The 18,771-nt window shown below is 44.7% G+C and overlaps 1 protein-coding gene across 2 annotated transcripts in view; it reads right to left on the bottom strand.

Moving 5' to 3' along the window:
- ZNF618 (zinc finger protein 618) overlaps positions 1-18,771 on the bottom strand; it is a 131,246-nt gene that overhangs the window by 42,725 nt on the left and 69,750 nt on the right. For both annotated transcript variants that reach the window (XM_010564632.1, XM_010564633.1), the window contains exons 7-8: positions 5,831-5,914; positions 558-647 (exon numbers count right to left, since the gene is read on the bottom strand). In XM_010564632.1, coding sequence (XP_010562934.1) covers positions 558-647; positions 5,831-5,914 — 174 coding nt within the window. The remainder of the gene's footprint in view (positions 1-557; positions 648-5,830; positions 5,915-18,771) is intronic.

Below are 18,771 nucleotides of genomic sequence, written 5' to 3' on the forward strand. Positions count from 1 at the left end.
CTGCTTCTGGAGGAGGGTGTTGGCTTCTGTCCAAGTGTCACCAGCCTAGGCCACATCTACATTCACAGACGAAAAACTGGCCTGTAAGGTCCACTGACAACTGCATCAGTTCACTACCACAGTGATTAATAAGAATGAAATAACAGTTCTCAACTTTGAAATGTGGTTTCTTACAGAGGAGCATGTTGGGAACAAACCTGTAAAGTCAGAAACGAAAAGGCAACCAACTCTTACCCAGCGAGTAGCCAGACTGACAATTTACCTTGTGGCACTCAGTTGTAGCATATCCATCCTAACCATGAACCTTAACAAAGACAGGACTGCAAGGACCACAGGTCCCAGCAGAGGGTGTTATTTTGATGTACGCAAAGAGAATCAAGCACAGCAAACTTCTTCCTGCAGTGCCTGTGGACTGTGCCTCCACTGCAAAGGCGAGCAAGCCATGCTGTGCAATGTCCTGTACATCATGGGCCGCACGGTCCTGCAGAACCACATTTTGCCTTCCCCAATGACTTCTCATTCTAGTTTGGGTGTCTGAGTGTCAAAACAGTACTCACCATCCACAGCATGCAGGTCTCTGTGCTCTTGGAAGCAGCTATAATATTTATATTTTTTCCCACAAATGTCACACGTGTACCTAAAATTGTCTGTAGAAAGAAGAAAACAGGCCACTTTAGAAACTTTGAGATAAAAAGCAAGCACTGCAGACAACGCTGCTCAATCAGACACCCCCATGCAGTTACACTCATCCCACACACTCTGTCAAATCTCTAAGGCAAACAGACAACCACTGCTTCACAATGTCCCTTGTGTGCCCCACACCATATGGCTTGGGGCATATTCTGACTTGCTATTTCCTATTCAAGCAGCTCTGCTCTCCAGTACAGCCTCCAGAAGACCTCACAGCAAAGCAATGAAGACGCAGAGCAACAGGGCCTGCTGAAATCTCCGTTGGAAGTTCAGGGCTACAGCAGGCAAGTACTGGTCAGGATGGGGACAAACTGGCAGAACTAAACACAGAGCCAATGTATGAGCTATTAGAAGTCAAAGTCTTAATATGCCAACTACAACATGGCCTGCATGTGCCTACATGCTCATACCCCACTTGGTTCTCACTGCTGCTGCTTACTGAATACTAACTGCATCTAAGACCCCATATGGGCACGTTATAACAAACAAAACCAAAGAGAACCAACAATCCAAAACACGCAGAACAGTAAGGTGCTCAATGAACAGAAGGACTGATGGAGCCTGGTTTCATGTATGTTTGTACCCCAGACTCCCCTCCCTTCTTCCCAGCAACAACAGACCCCCTTCACCAAAGCTGTGGGGGGAAGACAGATGCAAAAAAGCTCAAGATGCTTATGAATTCATTTTGGTCTGACCGAGCACAATGAATGTCTTTGGCTCAGCTATCACATCAGTGTAAGAGGAAAATTTCACTTGTCAACTTGGTCGGGTTTTTCCATCTTCTGATGTCTGACATACACCTCGGGGTACAGACTGACATCCCTAAGTAGTCACCCCACTGCAACTTGCAGCATTGTACTTGTCAGGCAACCACAGTAGCTGATCGGTTGCGTGCTACTAGACCATTGCAAACAAAGTAAACCACATCAGCTTGTGTAGCCACAAAGGATCTTGAAACTAATGTTTTACTTCACAACAGGATCAAGCTAGGAATGTACACATCAGCTACCGAGGCTCCATAGATGAGTAAGCTCCAGTAGATTCAGTAAGCCCCCCTGCAGTAGCTCAGTTGTTTGTATTCACGTATCCATATGTTTAGCAAAGATAAAGTCTTGTTTTTACCTCTTCCATACTGTGTTCAAACATACCAGAGTATGCACATTAAGTAAGCTTTTATTTTACTTCTCAATAATTTTATTTTTAAAATAAATATTTTAAGCTAGTATGCATTGGTACAGTCTAATCGCTCACTTGGGTTCACTACTGCAGTCCATCAGCCCATGGGGTTTCAACACTAAATGAAGAACCATTTTCCACCCTTTATTCTGCTTGGCAGAATGAAAGTAGAAGCTATGGTGATCTATAAGAAAAAAAATGCCAAATACAAAAGGTGTTACACAGCTGAGCATGGGAACTTTACCCCGCTACCAAAAAATATTTGTATCTTAACCAGAACACAGCAATGCTAAGCTAGATCTAAGGGATTTTTAAAAGTCTAGGCTGAACAAGTGAGACAGAGCCCAGGCATATATACCGAGATGAAAAGGTTTCACTGCTTCTGACAGTGCATTGCTTAAGGAAGAGAAGGAGGAGAAGCAAAACATGACTGCAAGAACATTCAAGTGATAAAAGCACTGGTGGGTCACATTTAACTATGTTTCATTATAAATCTTATGCAGTCTCTTTCTGTGGCCATACATGGGAACTAAGGGTCTCAATCTACTCTGGACCCTTTCTGACAACAAAGCGAATCTAATGACTGCTAGTGAATATTTGTGTATCTGTTGCAAAAAAAAAATACAGTCAATTATTAGCAGAGAAAATTCATAACATGTCATCAGTAATCAGTCCCACATCACTGGTGTCCCCTAGACAAGAAACCAACCTCATTTCTGAAGTGTAATGAACCATGCGGTAAATGAACTGAAGACTAATTCTTCAAAGGAGTACCAAATACCAACCATTTTCAATACCTCCATTTGGAGGAAGAAAACTATTATGACCTTAGTTTAGAAGAAAACTGCTCAGTAAATAAGGAGACTTGTTAGAATAGAATAAAACTAAATGCTAGAGGGACACTATTTCACAGACTCAAACAGGCATGGCTAGTTGTAGTCTCTAACTTAGTAAAGATTGTGGGGATCTCACTGTCAACAGCAGAAACTTGAGTAGCATATGCTGGGTATGACCACTTCCTTCCCGAGGCAGCGTGGGGAAAATGAAAACACAATAAAAAGTGTAACAGCATGCCCCAAGAGAATAGGGTTTTGCTTGTTTTGTTAGGGGGCTGTTGTCCCTAAGGAAGAATGAGCTCCAGAGATTATAGTGAAACAAGTCATTATGAGGAGTTAAGAATTTGTTCCAACTGGTATTGGTACTAATCTCTTCCTCAACTCTTTAAAGGAGATAACACCCAGCAAATGGTGCCAAGTCTCAGAGACGAGGAGGTTTACAGAGAATTCAGAAAGTATCACGAGACTGCCGATGTGTAGCTAAGCTTTACCCTCTCTGAACAACGGTCACTCTTCCAGGGCTGCATGGAAGCACCAGACTTCTTCCTTCTTACCCAATAAAGCTGTCTTTGCTGACAGCTGTTGAATACTTCCAGTGCTGTTCCCAGCAGCAACAGCTTTCTTAGCAAGAAACTCACTGAGCAAAATTAGCCTGTACAGTAGTACTTTTCCTGCTCTGGGTTATAGCTACTACACCAAGGTAGACTCTAGCTGGGCACCATACCCAATATATGTAACAACATAGCTTTCAAAGGGAAGAGCTACAAGGGGCTTCAAGTGCTCAGGTGTGCCTGCAAGCCCATACTGAAAACCCCATCCCTAAACCTCTGAAGAGATGGTACCAGACATAGCCAAACTAATGCTACTTAAGCAAGTCTGCTCAGATTCAAGCTCTCTCCTATCACCAGATAGACATTAACACAGTGCAGCTCCACCAAAAGCAAAACCAGGCACTATTAGGACTTAAGGAAAAATACAGGTAAAGATACTAATTAGCCCACTAGCACAGAGGTTCAGTGCTGTCCCTTAATGGTGTTCGAGCAACAGTCCTGCAGAACACATCCTTGTTGCAAGCTGAAAAATCACTGTATTACACCGCTGCAAACCTAGAGTTTCAAAATGCTCAAAAGACACCTAGTTAAAACCCAAACTCCAGCAAATATCATTCCTCCTTCATGCTCATGAGTCCTTCCAAGGGGAGCAGTGATTCCAGAAGAGATCTACGGAGTAATGGCCTTGCATACTTCTATACATGCACCAAAATACAGGATCACATCTTACTAGAAAACGCAAGCAACCACCTTGTTACAAGGCAGTTCCTCAGATATAAAGGACTGACATACTGAGATGGCAAAGAGGCAGGTTTTTCAAGTACCCCAAGAAGTAACTCCATGGGACCTGCAAGTATTTTTGTCTGCTCTGCTTGTAAAAGACAGGGAATGTGCTGCTTTTTTCTGCCTGTCTCCAGGGGCTGCTGCTGGCTGCCTCTTGTCGTGTGGTCTGTGTTCAGCAATGACTCGTAGCTGCTTAAATACCCTGCCCTAGGAATGATCAGCCAGGTCATCTTTCTTCCCAGATGTTGCATTAAATATTTTGAGATTTTTTTTGTTTGCTTCAAATATTCAGCAGAGAAGAAAGCATGTATTTCATTTTGGCAGGAAACAGGGAGGGTAGAAAACACATGACCAACAGTGGCAGACAGAAGAGGCTTCTGTCCTTAGGGCACTTGGCCCAGGGCCTCAGTGGATTTTGCTCTAGAAACCCAGGAAGGGAACGATAGCAATCAGAAATTTGTTGAAAGGTCAGGACTTCTGTATCACAAGCTAAAAATACAGATCACTTAAACCACCCTCCTAAGTGCAGGAATCCGAGACCACAAGAAACTGTGTACAAACTAGTTTCCACTGGGCTCTAAGAGCTCTGCACAGCATCACAGAAACCCAAACTGGAAACAGTTACATACATCATCCAGATAACAGCCCCGCAATGATGACAGCACATCCCGTCAAGGGTCCAGAATGATGGGGTCTCTGCACAGCAGGCTGCAGGAGCTTCTTAAGGACTTCTCCAAGGTGAAGAACAATTGTCACCTGACCCAAAATTCATACTGACCTTTCAAATGGAAGAAGCCAGAAAAGCTACTTGATAGAGGAGCTCTCACGGCAACTAGGCACTTTGCAGATACTCTTGAATCCTAAGTGATCCTACTCTTATAGAGCACTGCAGAAATAGCTGTCTAGTAGGGACAGCCTCCAAATGTGGAAGGGCAAAACTGCTGAATGTAAACAGACCGCAACAGCCTGCTGAATGATTCTTAAAATCCAGTAGCGTTCTGGGTCCCAAACAAGAAAAAAGCAGCAAAATTTAAAAAAGAAAAGAGGGCAGTCCAGACAGCACTCCTTGTCCTGCTCCATGGTCAGGGTGGCAAAAGAAGCACCGAACTCCAAGAATTCCACATTCCTGGCTCATCTTGGGAAACAAGGTTTCCTAAACAGTTCATGAAGTCCAGCAGCATCTCTGAAAGGGGAGGGTGCTGGATTTCTTACAGTTAAGCCTCCTGCAATACATTTTTCTGTCACGTCTCTATTTGAGGCTGTGGTATTTCTCCCCGCAAATGGGCTTTCTGAGTGAGGCTTATGTGACAATGAAGTATCAGCATCATCCCTCCACCCACACCCAGTAGATCACAGGACAGTCCATGAGATGCTCTGATAATCAGTTTCACATTCCTTAACTGTTTCCTGAAAATCTGCTGGCAGATTCTGAAGTCCTTACAAGTCCTGCTGGTTGATAAACAGAGAGGGCTGGAGCTAGTGAATGGCTGTGTAGCAGTACCTAAAGAAAATATCATCTTTCCTGGTATGTCTGCCTCACTGAAAGGAACCATGAGCAACTCCAACACACTTCAGTAAGAGCCAAAGCCACCACGACTAAACCACCTGATGCAAAGAAACAGGAAAGATGGCATTTTCTAAGATATGTGCTGCATGCTTGCCTCTGGGAAACACCTTTCCGAGCTGTGTCCAGAGCACAGACTACCTGAGCAGCCTCCCCAGAAGAAGACACAGAGTGTGCAGCTACTGCATCCTTACAACACAGCAGGGAGCAAAAACATCTGGGACCCTCACTTGTTTCTGTGGATTCCACCCAGGGCAGCACAAAGACAGCTCTGGAGAGAGGTTTCTTCTCCCTTTCCGCAGCCAGAGGGGCACCTAGATGGAAAGGAACATATTTATGGCTTCCTAATCTGGCACGATATTCCCCGCGCAGGTTCACAGACAATTCCTTTGACCTAACCCTTTGGCATCTTTAGGGGCTTCCTTCTAGATGCTGGACTGGCAGTGGGGAGAGGTAGAATGCAAGTTTGCAGACATAAAGCTTACTGCCTGTAGACCTCCATCTACTCCTCATTCAAACTGTGTTCTTGCACAGAAGTTACGAGCTTTACAACTGCATTTTACAGCCAAGTAGAGAGTTGCCAGTAAAATCAGTTGCAATCTACATCAGAACTCAACTTGAAGGTGTCTAATGGCAAAACTCCTTGAAAAGGGAACAGGACTGAGCCCAAAGTCAGCAGGAACCCCTTAAGAGGATTAAAGTATCCAGAGTTACATTAGTAAGGATTAAATAATAATAAAATCCAGAAATTTGGAAAGGACAGAAACCCTTACAAGCCAGCTCCTAAGTGGGGGTTAGGAAAAAACTTTGTCTGTGGGCAAACTATTCCAAGATCACTCATTTCACGATCATTTACTTCCTTCCCACAAACATTTGGCCTTTGTCAGGAACACAGGAGATACCTAGGCACACACTGGCTTAACCTAGCATGGTGCTTCCCATGCTTCACAAAGAGGGGTCCTCAGGCTGCAAAATACCAAACCAAACCCTCACACAGAGGGGCCAAGTCCCTTGAAATTACCAAAAAATGGTGCAATATGTTAGCTCACCTTCAAGCTGGCAAGGGGCTAAATGACAGGTGAGAGGGCATGGAGCCACAGACTTCTGCTCGGTTTCTTGCTGAAGCATTTCAGAGCTTAGTCCCAGCTCCTAAGAAGAGCTGTTGCAGATGCATTCGGTAGCTACAGGATTGACTTCACCTCACAGCATTTTTTAAGCTGCTTTCAAGTAGGTGGCCAGTGAACTGTATGAATTCTGTAATACTTTATCCAAACCACGTGTCAGTTGAATGTATCAGAATGATGGAGATTTAAGTGCAGACCATCCAGGGCTGTATGTAATCCCTCCAGGTTTGGAAACTTGATGCCAGACTAGCAGGAACTTCCATACAGAGGGGAATATCCTGAATTAATTTCTGAAAGACAGCCCCCTTGTTCATAATAGTCTGACAGTCACATACTGTAATTTTTTTTTTAAACGTTTTTCTGAAAAGCTGTTTTGGGTACTACTCACTGGATGTTGAGAGAGAGAAGACTTCCCAGGCGTTCTCAGGATGTTACACATCAATGAATTTCCTTCTCCCACAGTTAAAAGTATGTTAAAGTTGAATCCAAACAGACAGCAAACATCAGCAATTTAAAGCAAAAATATTATGGCGTTTTACGATCATCCACAAAATCAGCATTATGAGCCAGGATGTTCAGACTCCATGACAAAATTCAGACACACCAGACAATTTAATTAAGGCCAGCAGATTTAGTGTCATATTTCTTCATTCTAGAGTCACTTCAGGGCAGTGATGGATTCTTTTTTATTCGAATTGTAACTAAGTGCAAGATAAAGAATGTTGAAAACAGCGTCTTAAGGTGCTACTACCAGCAATATGACAATTAATAGCCTCAACGATGCAGTTATGCAATAATTGCATAATTAAAATAGGTGTACTTGTACATACCTAACTTGCTGATACAGGAAGGTTTGTATCAATAAGGATGCTGAATCTCTGTCTTAAGTGAAAAACTCAGTCCAGCCCACACTGTCCAGCACAACACACAATAAAGGCCATTTTATTTTAACCTCCTTCTGGAATCAAAATGGTTTGGCTGGGAACACACTACTTATCTGCTTCACAACTGTTTAGATTAAATGATGTAGCATTGAGAGTTTCATAAAGGAAAAGTAATCCTCATCTTGACTTTTTCCTACTCATTTGTCTGTGACTAGAAATTTTGTTCTTACTGTGATTTCCAGATGGGAATTCACATGGAGTGTCTCTGCCTAGTTTCCAAAGTGGAAAGGAAAAGTGAAAGTTAAATGACTGAGCAGCACTGAAGAATAGATCCTGGCTCCATAAAACTTCGTAAAGAACAAAATCAAATTAAAATAAACTAGGAATGATGCAGAACCCTCCTCTCTACAATCACCCAAGATAATCAAGAACTCTTAACCTTTTTGCTCAGGTTGAAAGGAGAGGTCTTAAGAAGGTAATACTTGTATTGCTCTGCCATTCCTGGTTATGAATATCCTTAGAAGTGAAAATACTGAGAACTTAAAATACCTAAAGTGTTTTTGGTTTTTGTGCGCTGTTCAGGTTCCGCGTTGTTGAAACGCCAACAAGCAGCTCAAGAAACAAAGGTTCAGGCTGAAAGAAGAATTTGGAATAATTAACAGCACTGCTGTCTGTACACCTTTTCTGTTGCTAAATTTTAACTCATGTTGGAAGATGGAAAGTTTATTCCTTCTTAACGAACGGTGGAGGGATGTATTTCCATCTTCAGTAAAGCTCTCCTGGCATTTTCAGGACAAACTGATGGATGATCAGAACAGCCTGAGATTACTAAAATTCTTATCCTTTTCTAGTAGAATAAATATATTTCTCCATCAATTTTACTGCCTAGGAACTCTGTAAAAGATTTGTTGCGAAGTATGAAATCCAGATTTCTGTAAACATTGTCTATTTGGTCAGTGTCTGGGAAACGGGAAGAAATATAATTTTTATGGGTATATTAGCAATTTTCTGTGTAAGATCATGTGAAGATCACAAATTTATAGACAACTTGAAAGCCTCCTTTTCTAAAACCTTAGATTAAAACTACATACAGAGAAACTGGTCCTCTCCAGAGCTATGAACCTGCGCGAACATCAAAACCTCCAGCATGACTGCATGTGTGTCATGCTCCTGAGCACACCTTATGTGGTTATAAGGCAAGACACCCAATAGGATACCCAAAGTGAGAACATCCAAGAAGAACCCTTAGTGTAACAGTTATGTCAGAAAAGCAACTTCAAATTTACCCTATCAAAAAACAGGTCCAGGAACCATTACCTATTTCACCCAGCCTCAAAAAAGACGTTGGTGCTGTAATGTGAAGGCGCTGGGTCAGAACTAGCGAACAGCAGCAGAGAAAGGCAAAGGGATATGGATCTCCCGTGTTACAGAAAACCTGAGAAATTGCAGTGATAAACTCTGTCTCATTCCATTCTGCGATGTACTCAGAGAAGGAGAACATAAGAGCAAGACAGGAGTGACCTGTGTTAAGGTGCAATGGACAGCACTGCACCTTGCCAAAGTCTTGTTCCAGGGGAGAATGAACAACCCCAGCCCCAGAGCTGCAAAGAAATATGCTTTTGTGAAAGGCAACAACTACAGCACTGAAGGAATGTATCTCAGGCCTTGAGGTCAAAATTTCTTCACACTGTAGATCCCAGAACCAAGTTTCTTATTATTTCTTTAATGTCCTTCTCCTGCACTGAAATTTATTATTCTTGGTCTCAGCCCATTGGTCATTTAAATTTGAAGATGAACATATTCATCTACTTGTTAGGCAAATGAGAATCTAAAGAGACTTTACCTACTTAAAATGCAAACACATTAGCAAAATAAAACCCATTTTTATAGCTTTCCCCAAGGAGCAGGAGAATTATTAAATAAGAACATTGGAAAAATTAATCGCAAAGTTGTAAATGACTAACCATTCACTTTGGCATGTGTACGTGGGTGTGCACACACACACACATCATTTACATCAGGCTTTTAATTGTGTAAGGCATTAGTAAGTTTTACCAAGCACAACAGTGGAACTTTCCATTTTTTGCTCTGGTACCCCCCAAAAGTACAAGGAAATAAAAAGCTAAAATTTACTTTAAGGAAACATTAAGGTTGCAAATTTGAATATTTAAAATTAATCAAGAAACAGAGATGCTAAAGGTTCTTCCTTAACCTTAAATTAACATCAGCAAACCACTTACATACCTTTCCATCACTAGTCAGAACATTAAAATCACCATATCCTGTATGCATAAGGTCTGGGCAAGAAAACCTTAATTTTGAACATATTAATTTCACAGTTTAAATTCACAACCCTCAAAATGTTTTTGCACATGCAAGGCATTAGCAGTGTGCCTCCACAGTTAACGTTTGCAAGGAATATTCCAGCCCACATCCTTGCTTCTAACCTTTCACTGCTTTTTCAAATAAATTCCCTCTTAGGCTGAACTTTCTCATGCTTAGTCAGAGCCCAAAGGGAAATATGTTTTTAAAAGATCAGGCCAATCATTTTTTATTTATGGGGTTGTGAAATATTTACTATGTATTCCATTTTGGGGAAAATAAAGAAAAATTGCAATTTTCTTTTTTTCTCCTTACAACTAAATAATGTCACACAGACTAGACACACACTTCTCATGGATGCTGTCCTGTACACAGGTGATGGGTTTGAATGCATTTGGCTAAGAAACTGGAAAGAAAAACATTCTGTTTGTAGCCTGCAGCATCCTCAGACCCAGATGAAAGTTAGTGTCCCCCCTACCACCAAATGTCCTATCTTAGCCCAGCATCCAAGTACAATCTAGCACATAATAAGCAAGTATGATACTACTATGAATAGGGAAGGAGAAAATAAAGCTCACACATGACATCAGAGTTACATTTAATTTTCAAAAGACGCGCTGCTTGACCAATCACCAATCTGATGAGAATTGCAGACAGCTACCAGGAGTTGGGATATAATCACAAACTAAAACATATCTTGCACTGAGGCATAAATGCTTCACTGCATCTAGGTACTTGATAAGGTGGACTGAAGATCTGGCAAAGAGAAATGACTCGGGCATCATAAGGCACCCACTAAAAAACTGTGCCACAATGTGGGAGCTTCAGCAGGAAAGAGCTGAACAGGCTGGCAATGTCCCTGGCAGCCAGCTTTGCTGTACCAGAGCGATGTGCTTCCGTTTAGGCTATGGCAAAGCCCAAACTTGGAGTCAAGCTCTGAACGAGGGATGGTGATGGCACTCAGCTATTAACACAAAGACCGAGAGATACTGGGTTGTCCTGCCTGCTTCATCATGTACATTGCTGGGACTGGAGTACCTCCTCTGAAGACCATTTTGGTACCTCTTGTATTACAATGATATCTATCCTTAAAACCAGTTATTTTTAACTCTGTGACGCTGTAGCAGACACTGTGCATCCCTGCCTTCCTTGGTATTTGCTCTTATGTGATGCAGTGCAAGGAAAACATGCTGACTGGCATTTCCTTCCCTAGATTGCACTGGTAGAACTGGTAGCCTTGGAGTTGAAATGCTTCTCAGCATTTTATAATTGTAGTTTGCAGTTTCATTTTGGTCTGTACTACAGCAGTCTGTCATTCGAGAGGAGAGTGTAGTCCGTCCATTTCTCAGTCTCTTCTTGAGGGCCAGCGCTGAGCTGGAGAGGATGCTAAAGACTGGACTGTATCAAAAGAGCTCAAGAACTCTTTGTATTACCAGCTGCACCTTGTCTTCCCTGGAAGACACATCTGTGTTTTTCTCTCTGTAGGATACCAGTATCTGTGTAAACCTTCGATTACACAAAATTTGCACTCCCAACGCAGTAACACAACTCACTTCAATAGGGAAAGTAACACGTAACACATTAAAAAGTTGCTATGAACTGGGAAGGGTGACCGAGTCTGGCCATAGAGGGAAAGTCAAGACTTCAGTTTAATTGCAGCAAAGAGCAGTTAAGATAGCCAGCTGCCAGAACGTCCCACCCGGGGCTAGCAGGGAAAGCACTGGGAAGGGCCTCACATCTGAGAGGTTAAGGAACTGTCTGCACAGCAAATTTCTGAAGAACATGTTAGAAAAACAACCTTCAGGATGTTCTACCTATGAAGCAATGAAACATTTTGGAGCCCAAATCTACTTTTAAAATTCTTGCAAGCTCACAGCTATCAGTGCCAGCCCAAATTTTTGTCAGTGACAATCACCAATTTCATCTAGTCATTTTTACCCAGTCTTTGTGCAAGCAAGGCGAAGGAGTTCTCTTCAGACGACTAGAAGGAAAAGTGCATTCAAATGCTAGCTCAGCGTCATGAACTCTAGTTTCAGGAGCAATCAGCAGCTACTCCTAATGAACAGACACACAGTGCCCTCACGTACAGTCTGATGAATGCCAGTTAACTCGGCGCCTTGCAGCAGGCTATGAGCCTGTCTCTTGCACAGGCTTTCCAATGCTTCTCACAGCAGGGTCCCTAACTCAGGCAGCTCCTCCAGTAAGATCCATGACTGACCCCAGCACATGCCACGTTTACCTGACCACAGGAGAACAGCTTTTCCTCCCTCAGGAAAGCACAGTTGAAACCCACCTCCTTTGTGGTAGACAAGAGGGAGGCCACAGGCTGCTGCTGTGCAGGGCATAGGAGTTACTGCTCTGCAGCTCAGCTCTGTGGCTGCTCCTGCTGCAGCAGTGCTCTGCCAGCTGCCACTGACTCCTGCTCCACAGGGTGCTCCTGCTCAGGTGGGGCTCCAGCCTGGGTGAAGGTATAACACTACTTCAGGTCAGCCAGTGCCTCCCACCGGCCCTGCTAGCCACGGCCTGGATGCAGGTCCTCTTCCATCTGTATGGCTGCTGCCCTCAGCCTTGCTTCAGGCATGCAGGGGCTTGCTGCTCGTCCTTGGTTCTGCCAGTTCCCACATACCTCTCCCCACAATGTCCAGTCACAGGACCATTAAGGGCTCTGGTAAACCCATTTTTTTCCCAGTAAATACAGTAACTTCTCTGTCCCCTTCAAACAGCAACATGGAGAGACTCCTGCCTCCTTCCAGATGAGGTTCAGGCAGGACACTCTCTCTTTAGTGCCAGAACTTTGACCTGCTCCAGAAAAACTTCACACCATGATGGTCTGGAAAGAGCCACTCATTGGGGTGTGCAGAGGTGACATAACATCATCACACAAGATCCAAAGACCACTTTTTACCCCTCCTGCAACCTGATAACACAATAGGGCAGTCTGAAATACCTGGTAGATATCATCACTTGTGAGATGGTAATACTAATTCTAAAAAATTATTTGCAAAGTTCCAACACCACAGAAAGGCCAACAGACACAAAGAAAAAACAGGTTGTATCACGTGGGATCAGTCTTGGGATTTTGTGGGATCTGGCCCAGGAGTTTTCAACCTATGGGGCTGCAAGCATAAATGTACTACGGAAGTTGCTCCCGTTTATGCTAGAATTTAAGGCACAAGTGAAGGAGGCTGTCAGGTGCTGCCAGGTTAAGGATGTTCTGGGCTTACAGACAGGAGTTATATGCTGTGCTCTCAGGCATCTCCTGAATGGTGGAGTACATTGAAGAGCTGTGTAGGAGTAACCTGCTGGCAGCATAAGCACAGGGATCTGCTTTTGAGAAACAGCACAAAATCCAGCTTTGCCTCTTAAACAAAACTGCATACACAGAAAAGTAGGAGATGGAGACAGAAAGAACAGGATCTACCAGAAAACAACCATTAGTGGTCTTCCAACCTCCAGCAAATGTCACTGAATTGCCATAGTAACAAACTGCAACACCGCTAGGAATGAAAGCAAGTGGAGCGTTTGAACTGGGTTGTTTTAGTGGAACCGCTTTTTCATGTTTTCCTGCACACCACAGAATAACTGGCTGGTGGCATGCTGACAGTCTAAAAGAGCAAACTTCACACTCATAGCTAGTACTGCCAGTGAGCACTACCTGCTTTTAAACTACATCTTGCTTGTCATGGTCCTCAAAAAAGTTGTTACCAGGGCAAGAGAACAGAGCAAACCGCACTATCAGCAAGCTCCCCTGAACCCAGCCAACCTGGCTGACACACTGGAGATAAATTCAAGGCTCCTGAAATCACCTCTTCCTGATTGTTCCCACTTTTAACAGCATTTTATTTAAAGACTCCAGGTATGATAAGACTCTTCCCCACAATATTTATCAGCATTGCTCCATCAGGCTCAGGACTTCTCCCTTGCGAAGACGAACACTTAATAAGTCTCAAATAGCTAACCAGACATACGTTAACACAACAGCTATACTTTAAGAAACCTTCAGCTTTTAACAATCCTTCCATTTCTCTGTGCATTTGTTTTCTGCTTTCTTTCACAGGGTACAGAAACGCAATCCAACAGTGTAAGGCTGTGCCCAGCAGACAGGGACTTGTCTGCAAGCCCAGAGACTTGCGCTCTCTTCCTTTGCCACTCGCCCACTGGTTGCCTCTGGCAAGTCACTTTCTCTCTGTCCTGCTGCTTCCCTGCCTGCCTGCAGAATACCAAGCTCCTCTGTAAAGTGATCCGAGGCTTATCCAGGCAAAAGACTTAGAAGTACTATGGACTAGTAGCACTATTTGCTGTATTTGTTAACATTTGATATTTTGAAAACAGGTATTAAAAAGCTGGTGGTAAACTGAAATTATGCAAGTGCCATATTAACAGTTGCCAGAGCAACCTTAATCCTGTCCTAGGCTGATCCAAAGAGGCAGAGACACTATTAGAAAAAGCAGTAGTGAGCAAATAGACAAAAACTTAGGTGCTTACACACTCCCAGATGAATTAAGGTTTCATGGGCAACCATAAAACTCACACTCTAACTTTGAGCTCTGCAAGCCAATTATGATTATTTTGGAGATGTTCCTGTATGTAAATTCTTCTTTCCTACAGAAAAGAATAATACCAAAATGCAATAGCCAGAATATTACAGTCCATAATCTGTAGCAGAGTTACAGATCTGGAAACAGCAAAGGCTACCACGCTCTGGAGAAGACAGCTGTGCTGGTGAAAGCTCATACTCCCCTCTACCTCCCGAGGATGAGCCCAAAACCAAGCTGTCAGCATGGAGACCATCCTGGGCTTTCTTCCTAATTCAACCACAGTTCCCAGGTACAGGCACTGTCATGGGTAGGACTGCTGATCCAACCCTGGTGCCAGCCTAACTCTTAAAACTATTGTCTCCAAACTGTGATGTGCACTGAACGCTACCTGCTTCATGACCCAGCACAGTGCAAATACCTGTTCACATCAGAGGTGATGCTTCCCACAGCCGTGTCTCTGGCACACTGTCCCTGCTGGTACGGGGCTTGTGGACCCCTGCTTGCCAGTGGTTTTATTTAGCTATCTGTCAGGTTGCCAAGAATTTCCCATGGTATGTGAGCAGCAGGAGGGAGAGTGTTTTTACAAAGTTTGTAACTCCCCTAAACATGACTGGAATTTCCACCGAGAATGATGGCACAGATCTAGCCCAAACACCTTCCAGAGGAATTTGAAAAGTCTGGAGCAAACCACAGAGGCATACGAACACCTCAGAAAAGACTGCCAGACTTTTCTACAGCAACAGTCAGTGACCTAGATGTCAAAGTAGCCACACCTGCCTAGGAAAAAATATCACATAGAAAGTTTTTTTCAAAACCTCTCTCCTCCCTGCCTCTTCCCTGCCAGTCAAAGTTGGTAGCAGTAAGACAAGCCTTTTTATTAACACATTAGCACTGTGGGTTGCATTGTTTTCTTCTCTCTACATGTGGGAATTCTGGTCTTGGACCCTGAGCCAAGGCTAGAAAAGTAGCTCCCAAAGCCATGCAACTATGTCCCCATGAGCACATCCTCTGCTCAATACCACAGATCCATGTCCCTTCAAGAATGGGTCCAAAAAAAAGAGAGTCCCAGAGACACAATCTATGGACTAAAAGCCCCAAAGGCTGAAAATAACCAACCAAGTGCAACAGTTTTGCCTCAAGTGGGTCTTCAAAGTGCCTTCCCAGCTGGAAAGTCTAACCACCACCATCTCCTCTTTAAGCAGGCAGCAAATAAACTGGCCTCAGCTGTGTCCCAGCTTGCCCCATGGCCCCCTTCTTCCCATAAAAAAAGGCAAGGCCAGGCCAGTCCATCCCGCAGCAGCCTGGTCTTCCCACAGTCCTTCACACCTGAAGGCAGGTGCACTTTACAACACAGCTTCACCCACCATGTCAGTAACTCATCCTCCCAACAGCCCAAGCACGACTCGCTCTCAGACCCAGTATGACAAGATGCAGACTTTGCCTCCCAAGAACAAACACGACTCATTGCTCTCAGGGAGCACAACACAGCTAACTGCCACCAAAGCGCACTTACTCCTGGCACCAAGCCAAGGTGCCCTTGCTGTGCTCTGCAGAGGCAGCAGCCAACACGTCTCCTCACTTGATGCACAAGGTTGCCTTCACCAAAACTTTTTAGGTGACTGCTGTGGCTTTGAGTAACAGCTGTCTCCAAAAAGTCACCATGGAGGAAAACCCGAACAGCTTTTAAAAACCTGCAGTTCTAGTTATTTGAACTAATGCCAAGGACCCACTGCTGGTCAAGGAAGCTCCTCATCCACACCAGTTTAGGATGGATGCAATCTATGGCCTGGAGAGAAGCACATGAGAGAAAATAAGATCTTGCTGTATCCCTTAAATACTGAGAAATTTTGGAAGAACGTAGCAAACCATGCCTGCAGAGACCATGAATCTAGAGGTTCCCAATGAGACAGAAATAGCAGAGGAAGATTTGAACAATACAGACATCTGTAATAGAAAGGGTGTAAACAGCCAAAACGGGTCGCAGAGGAATAGCAGTGGAGCAGCAGGCAAAACAAAAATAGCAGGAAAGGAAAGATAAATAAAAAATTCCTAAAATATATGAGGAGCAAACAGACTGACAAGGAAACAAGAGAGCCATTGAGTGGAAGAAGTAGAAGAACCATGCAGAGGCAACCAGGGTAGGCCAGGGATTTAATCCAGCCCCATAGGGGAACACACAGGGAGGAAAGAAGACAGCTGAACTATTTCACCGCAGCAGCAAGGAGGGGAAGAGGAAGATGACTTCGTCAGGAAATTACAACCATCTGCCCTTATGAACAGCAGCACCAGCCAAGCAGTTTCATGTTCGCTCTGTAAGACAGGTGACATGCCCGGCCTGTTCTTCCACTGGATGGCTGCGGTGGATCTTCCTTCCCCATCCCCTAGCCCACCACTCACTGTCTCCCTGCTCTGGTGGCTTGGTCTTGCCTCCAGGTCTTTCAGCTATATGAGACTATTTGGGGATAGCAATGAGTGTGGCAAGTATAAAGGGGGTTCAGTAATTCCTGCACTGGGGAGAAGGCCAGATTTGTACAGCCCTGCATGAAGATAGAAGCAGTCCCTGCATCTCTTACTGCTTCCTGTTCCATCTCCACTGCTACCATGGCAGCTCCTCTGAAGCCTGGTGCGGCGAGAAGCTGCTTGTCACTGTTCTCTCCCAGAGACTTCCTCTGCCTGTGACTTTCCATTTGCTCTTGCTCCCCAAGATCCAGCCACCACAGCAGAGGCAGTTATGTCCACAGAAATCCTTCTATGGCTTGAACGACATGGGGTTTGCCCACACAGCAGAGGCATGAACCCTCATGCTTTTTTCCCTCTTACTCTCCATACCTTGCTCTGCCTGTGTCTTTCTCATCCAAAAGAATTCCCACAACAGGCAAGAAGGGGAAAAGCTAACTTACAGAAAAAAACATCTCTTTGCACACAGTGGCTCCCAAGCTCTGGCAAAAAGGACACTACGTCCAATACCCAAATAACAAGCCCAGGATGCACACAGCCTAGCCCAGAACACAGTAGGGGCCAGTGTCAAAATTCAGAGCAAGGGGGCCAGGAGATGAGCCTAGAAAGACTCAGGATAAGTAAGACACCGATGGGCAGCAGAACACCTACTGAAAGAGACAACAAAGGAGGTGACAGGAGTCTGGGAATGAGTCTCCATCCCCTGCACAGAGCTGGACACCACATGTCACTAGGACAACGGAAAGAGAAAGGACCCTGCTGCAGAGCCCATCTCCCCTCTAGTGAGCAGCAGGCGTGGGTATACACTGTGCAATGGCTGGTTGCTACTGAGATATTTCAGCTCAGGGCTGAGGAACTTCATCCCCTACCTGCAGTGAAGTCAGGCCTGCTTCCTTCTGCTGACAGAAAGCCAAGACTCCCCTATGATAACCCCAACTCTTCACCTATCACAGAACAGGCCTGAAGAAACAGCAGTTCAAAAAAGGTGGCATGGTTGTACAATTTTAAATTATTGTTTTTCTTTACTATTTATCTAACATTTTTATACCCACCGAGGGTAAGTTTGGTGCTTCCAAGCTGCCTTCTGTAACCACCAAGGTTGGCAACTTACCTTTCCAATGCAAACCGTGGCTGTTACCCAATACGATCATAGCAAAATCCAGGTCAGCAGAGACCTCAGGAGATTTCTGGTCTGACCTCCTGCTCAAAGCAGGGCCTGCTCTAAGCTCAGACAGGGTTACTTGGGGCTTTATCCAGGCTGGTCTTGTAAACCTCCAAAGGATGCAGAAAACAACCTTTCTTAACAACCTTTCTTGACAAGCTGCGCCACAGCATAGGGAAAACCTTTTCCTTCGATACAGCTTCAGCCTCTCTTCTTTCCACTTTATGCTCATTATCTCTCATTCTCCCGCCACTGTGAACTGCCTGGCTCCATCGTCCCGACCACCCCCTCACAGGGCAGTCAGTCTGCCATCAGGTCCCCTCCCATGCCACCTCTTCCCCTGGTGCACAGGCCCCGCTGCCTCAGCCCCTCCTCACCTCGGCAGCCCAGGGGCCTGTGCAGAACCTGCTCCGGTTTACCAGCGTCCTTCCTCGGGGCAGGGACACACGCGCACCCCAAATGGTAGGTTTAAAAATCCTACAAGACTTGATCACACCAGAGAGGTTGGCAGCACCCAGCATCTCCCCCGTGGGGGCTGAGGCTCACGGCCGCCCTCCGTCTCCTCACAGCGCCCAGCTCCCCCAGGCACCGCGCGCCTCTCTCGGCGGGAGGACGACGACGACCGTCTGCCGCGGGCTGCGCCGCGGCCCCTCGCCCCGGGGAGGCCGTGCCGTGAGGCGGCCG

The sequence above is a fragment of the Haliaeetus leucocephalus genome, unplaced genomic scaffold, assembly GCF_000737465.1.
Source record: "Haliaeetus leucocephalus isolate CR32 unplaced genomic scaffold, Haliaeetus_leucocephalus-4.0 Scaffold183, whole genome shotgun sequence".
In the NCBI taxonomy this organism is placed as follows: Eukaryota; Metazoa; Chordata; class Aves; order Accipitriformes; family Accipitridae; genus Haliaeetus; species Haliaeetus leucocephalus.